We start from the raw sequence: 6,000 nt of genomic DNA, 5'->3' as shown, positions 1-6,000 counted from the left end.
CAGGTGTGGCTGTTGTCACCTGTGGTGGGATGCTGAGTTCAGGTGTGACTGTTCTCACCTGTGGTGGGATGCTGGGTGCAGGCGTGGCTGTTGTCACCTGTGGTGGGATGCTGGGTGCAGGTGTGGCTGATGTCACCTGTGGTGGAATGCTGGGTGCTGGTGTGGCTGATGTCACCTGTAAAGCTCTGGTTGAAGATGGGGTTGCCGTCTTTGGTGTGGCTGAAGAAACTTGCTGGAAGCACAGTGTCTTAGACTGAAAGATAAAAACATGAAAGAAAAAAAAAGAGGCTGGATTTTAGTGTGTCAAGTGCATCGTCATTGGGCCAGTACTCTGTCTTCCCTCTGGACCTCTCGTGTCCTTAGGACACAGCTAGCATACTGCCGTCAAATACCTCTGAGAGAACACGGCCCGCACTGCACATTAAGAGCAATGGGTTTACTGTCCGTTATTCAATAACTTAATAAACACCTACTATGTGTCAGGCTGTATTCTGGAGAACTGAACAAAGTGACCCTAGTGTTTGGCCTCCTAGGGCCTCCTGGGAGTGGAGACTGATAGATTACATCAAGTACTGAATACAGGCTGTGAAGGAAACATCCAGGCAAAAAGATGGGCGAGAAAGGCTTTGCTTCAGACCAGCACCCAGAGCTGAGAGTGAGTATGTAGAAAAAGTGTGTTCTGTCAACATGTCTGAGGACATCCGAAGGGGCCAAAGCCATCTGAGGAGGACATAGAATGCCAGGAAAGAAAGGTGGGTTAGAAGAGTCATCAGATTCCAGTATAGACTGGTTGGGAGCCACCATGTAGTTGGTGGGAATTGAACTCAGGACCTCTGGAGGGGCAGACAGTGCTCTTATCCGCTGAGCCATCTCTGCAGCCCCCCAAACATGTTTGTAAAAGATGCCACAAGTTCTCTGAATGAACCGGGGGGTGGGGGGGGGACAAAGGAACGGCAGCATGGAGGTGGTGAGTTCAATTCTCACCATCTCTGCAGCCCCCCAAGCATGTTTGTAAAAGATGCCACAAGTTCTCTGAATGAACCCGGGGGGCGAGGGGGGGGGGCAAAGGAACGGCAGCATGGAGGTGGTCATTGTATCTGACTAAAGCACAAAGACCGGGTGCTAGTACCTTCTTCAGATCACCCGCTATCCTAACTCCTCCCTGCGCTTTCCTTCCTAGCAAGCTGTACCCAGCACACTCTAAGAGACAGTAAACTCCTCCTGGCAGGACCTGTCAGAGAGCCGAGAGATTAATACTTCACCCGAGTCTTGTGGCTACGGTACGTACGGAATTAGGAGGAGCTGGATTGGGAGGACCTCGCTGGTGGCATGAGCCTGGCAGAGGAACACCTCCTAGAGAAATAAGAAGGCAAAGCTGTATATAGTTAACTTGGTATAATCCAGAAAATAATCATTTATAGATTTTATCAGGCTACCATTCTTGCTTGTCTGCATTTCTCCTCAGTGGCCAGGGATTGAGCCTAGGGCCTCCTGCATGCTACTAGGCAAGTCCTCTATCACTGAGCCAAGTCCCCAGCCCCCTCATCATTGCTTTCTTTCTCCTCCCACATTTTCCTTTAAGATAGCCATGGCTGGTAGCAGTCAGGTAACTCGGAGCTTGGGAGTGTTGGTGGTCCAGACCACCTACAGAGCTGGTCAGGGAATGGCTGTTACAGGAGCAGCTACAGGAGTCAGAGCGGCACAGGCTCCTCATTTAGGAAGAGCCTCTGTGTTCTTTCAATTAAATTTTCTTAGGCAGCCAATTAGCACAAGGAGTAGTTTATGGGCTCCGGAGGAAGTTGTGGGGCCCACTGTGAGCCGTAGTTACTCCTGTCACTATGACACAATGCCTGACACTAACAACTTAAGCGAGAAACGTTTATTGGGACTCGTCATTGCGGTGCGGGCGTAGCTGATCCGATTCAGTAGTTCACATATGGAGGATAAGAAATGAGAGGGGAGAAAGTCAGCGCTTTCTGGCTTTCTCCAGATGAGCAGCCCCACATCCGTGGGACAGTGTCACCCCACATTCTGGGTGGGCCTTCATGCTCTGTGGGAACACTGGTACAGACAGACATATCCAGAACTGTCCATCACTGGTCTCCTAGGTGACCAGCCTCCTAGTTTGGCTGACAGTGAGGACTGCCCATTGCAGAGAGTTTGTGAACTACAAAGATTCTGTCTTCAGTGTGTTTCTCCTGGCTTGTTACCAAGTAAATGTAAACTCTCTCCTCTTGCTTTCCTGGATTAACATCTTGGCAGGAAGATGTGTTAAAAGACAGGGAAAGTTATGATGACATGTGAAGAAGGAAAGGTGCCCCGCACTTGGAGTCTGGCTGAAGTCTCTCATGGAATGAGTTAAAATTTTGCTTTTTTTGGTGGGGCTGGAGAGATGGCTCAGAAGTTAAGAGCACTGGCTGCTCTTCCAGAGAGGTCTTGAGTTCAATTCTCAGCATTCACATGGTGGCTCACAACCATCTAAAATGAGATCTGGTGCCCTCTTCTGGCGTGCAGGCAGAGCACTGTAAACTAATAAATAAATAAATCTTTAAAACTTTTTGCTTTTTTAGCCAGGCATGGTGGTGCATGCCTGTAACCCCAGCACTCAAGGCAGGCAGATCGCTATGAGTTCAAGGCCAGCCTCATCTACAGATTGAGTCCAGGACAGCCAAGGTTACAGAGAAAGCCTGTCTTGATAAAAACAACAACAGCAAAAAAGAATTTGTTTTTTTTGTTTTGTTTTGTTTTGTTTTGTTTTTTTAAGGATTATTAAGGGAGCCTAATGGCTCAGCCCTTAGAAGCACTGGTTGCTCTGCCAGGGGATTCGGGTCTGATTGGCAGCTCACTATCATCTGTAACTGTAGTCTCAAGGGATTCAACACCTTCCATGGGCACCACGCATGCACATGGGGCATAGCCATACAAGCAGGCGAAACACACACAATGAAAGGACTTCGTCAGAGAGGTGTCTTTCTGTAGAGCATGGTGGTCAATTCAGATGCTCACAACTGATCCCTGTGCAGCCAGTAAGTGACCGAGGGGTGTTCAGCCTCGAACGGAGCGCCTGTGTAACTCACCACCCAGCAAAGATCAGGCAGCATCCAGAAAGAGGAGGCAGAGAGATGGCGAGAACCAGAGGACAGGGGTGACTAGAGTGAAACAGTGTCTTCAGGAAACAACTGGACCGCTGCACTCATGAGCTGTGGTTGCTGGTGCAAGACCCGCTCAAGGTCAAATGTTCAACATTCTAGCGTGGAGGCAGAAGGCATTTATAATCCCTTCTCCTTAGCCGGGCAGCTATAAGCAGTGGCTATTCTGGGGGAGAAGTCAGCTCTGAGAGTCGATCTTCTTTAAGAGTGTGGCCCCCAGTAAGTCAGCCAAGCACCAGTGTAGGTCCCCAGGAAAACAGGGGCGCACAACTAGGACTTGATTGCTAAGAAAAAACAAAACAGCTGGGCGGTGGTGGTGCGTGCATTTAATCCCAGCACTTGGGAGGCAGAGGTAGGAGGATCTCTGTGAGTTAGAGGCCAGGCTGGTTTACAAAGGGAGTCCAGAACAGCCAAAGGCTACACAGAGAAACCCTGACTCGAAAAACAAAAACAAAACAAAACAACAACAAAAAAATCTAAAAGGAATGAAGTTGGGGGTACTTAAAGAAGTAGGAATCCATCTGGGAGGAGTTAGAGGGAAGAGAGGAGAATGACTATGATCAAAATACACTGTATGAAATTCTCAGGGAATTAATAAAATACAGTTTTTAAAAAGTCATGAAAAAAGTGCTATTTTAGAGGGCTGGGCTTTTAGCTGAGTAGCTGAGCACTTGCCCAGTATGGGTGAGACCCTAGATTCAATCTCCATTACTGCCAGGGGAAAAAGTATGAGTTGAATAATATCCCTCAGATTAGACTAAGAAAATCTTGGGTGTGGGGTTAAAGAGGTACATTAACCATATTAAGAAGTTAAAAAAATCCTAATTCGTTATTAGTGTGCCATGTTAGCACATGTGTGGGGCCCAGCTTTGTGGGGTTTGTTCTCTTCATTCAGTCTTTCATGGGTTTTAGGGATTGAACTCAAGTTACCAAGCTGGCATGGCACATGCCTTTACCTGCTGAGCCATCTCACCTGTGTCCTTCACTTGGTAGTGAGTGTGTGTGTTCATGTACACATGTTCTCACAAGATTCTTTCTCTCATCCACCGTAAATCTGTCTCATTTTTACCCTTTGTCTGGTGCGCTCTCTAATCAGCCAACGTGGATAAGACTGAAGTGTTTTCAGACAAAAGCACCTTCCCCAATTAGCATGAGAGAGAGAGAGAGAGAGAGAGAACACATAGCAGTTGGGCTGTGGCTTGGCAATAGAGTGCTTGCCTATGCACAGAGCCTTGGGTTTGATAGCCAGCACCACAAAGAACAAAAGGTGTCCAGACTTCAGTATTGAAATCAGATACACAGACAGAATCAGGCGCTGCCTTGGCTCCTGGTGCAGTAAGTCATTCAGATTTACCTCTGCTCCAGGAACCTCCAGGGAGGATTGGGTCACACATTTGGAGAAGGAACACGTTACCTGGGAACATATTTCTCTCTGGCTGTGCTCCTCTTTTTCTCTTTTGTCTCCTCGGACCACGCTTAGTTCTCTCACTGCTTGCACTGTGCTGAGGAAAGGCAGCTGTGTGGAGCCAACACAGAAGTTTATCTGTTGGTTATGATGTCATCTCTAAGTTCACAAATGGTCGTCACACAGACACACACACACACACGCACACACGCACACACGCACACACACGCATGCATGTACTCGAGTGACAATCAGGGAAACACAAAGATTTTTAGTCTTTTCATCTAAATGACAATATGGAGATTCTGAAGTACCCCCTTCACTCTGACCATAGCCGCATCTGACTGTATACTCAGGGAACGTAAAACTGGGTCTCGTTGGGCCAACGAGCAAGCAATAGAGGATTAAAATACTTGTACGAAAGGACATGCTGAACAACACATTTTCCTTTGTGGTTTTGTAACTCTGGTTGGTTGAGCTCAGGGTCCGGAAATGGCAGGAGCGGCTTTGGCGGTGGTCCAGGCAGTAGCACCGCACCACAGAGTCACACCCTCAGCCCAACAGTGACGTTGCTGGTCCAGCCATCACTCTAGACACATACACACACTCTCATGCTATCTTTTAAGACTAGCACTCTGTACATGTTCTTCATTTTTGCTTCATTCACCAGTAGAGAGACTATATGCCATTTGCAGAGATAATTCCGTTGCAATTTCCAGAGCTGTGCATGTCTAAGCACAGAAGTTTAGGCATCAGGCTGGGCGTGGTGGCGTAGGCCTGTTATTCTGGCAAGGGAAAGTAGGAGCAGGAGAGCCAGAAGTTCAAGGTCATCTTTGGACACGTAACAAAGCTGGAGACCACACAGGGGTGGGGAGGACTGTGTTTGTAGAGTCCAAAGCCAAGAATTCTTGAGAGTGCCCAAACATTCAACTCTCATTCAAAACTGGTGCCCATGCCATCAGGTAGGCTACATTAATTTAAATTGCTTTTTTTAAACATGGAGGTGGGCTGTGACAGACAAACAACCTTCTGTAAGGACCCAGATGACTCACAATGGTAATACAGCTGGAGGCAGTTTGTGAGGAGGAAAAAATGGCTGCTGACTTGTGAGGGATTCAGCCTTACTACCTTGGCCTCATCAATAGCAGCAAGCTGTGATGGCAAAGGAGGAGTGAACACAAGGAACCCGGCATGGTGAAGAACGAGGGGCTTGAAGCTAGCCATTTACTAAATTGAGGCAATGAGTGCTTTCACTGCTGTTACTTCAGGAAGATGATCTTTCTATTGGGACAGAGAGAGAGATACTGCAATGGGTTCTGTTTCGGCGTTAGCCACAGACACCTCATGTGTTAACAAGAATACATTTGTAAATTTGAAAAGCAGAATGAAGTGGCTGGGCATGGTGGCACACACCTTTAATCCCAACACTCCGGGAGCAGAGGCAGG

The 6,000-nt window shown here is 47.7% G+C and overlaps 1 protein-coding gene across 1 annotated transcript in view; it reads right to left on the bottom strand.

Moving 5' to 3' along the window:
- Pkd1l3 (polycystin 1 like 3, transient receptor potential channel interacting) overlaps positions 1 to 6,000 on the bottom strand; it is a 52,295-nt gene that overhangs the window by 43,190 nt on the left and 3,105 nt on the right. Inside the window, exons 3-5 of the mRNA XM_055621517.1 lie at positions 4,564 to 4,665; positions 1,289 to 1,353; positions 20 to 253 (exon numbers count right to left, since the gene is read on the bottom strand). Coding sequence (XP_055477492.1) covers positions 20 to 253; positions 1,289 to 1,353; positions 4,564 to 4,665 — 401 coding nt within the window. The remainder of the gene's footprint in view (positions 1 to 19; positions 254 to 1,288; positions 1,354 to 4,563; positions 4,666 to 6,000) is intronic.

The sequence above is a fragment of the Psammomys obesus genome, unplaced genomic scaffold (genome assembly GCF_907164565.1).
Source record: "Psammomys obesus unplaced genomic scaffold, mPsaObe1.curated_primary_1811, whole genome shotgun sequence".
Taxonomy (NCBI): domain Eukaryota; kingdom Metazoa; phylum Chordata; class Mammalia; order Rodentia; family Muridae; genus Psammomys; species Psammomys obesus.
The sequence above is the reverse complement of the archived record's forward strand: the minus strand, read 5'-3'. Positions and strand labels throughout refer to the sequence as shown.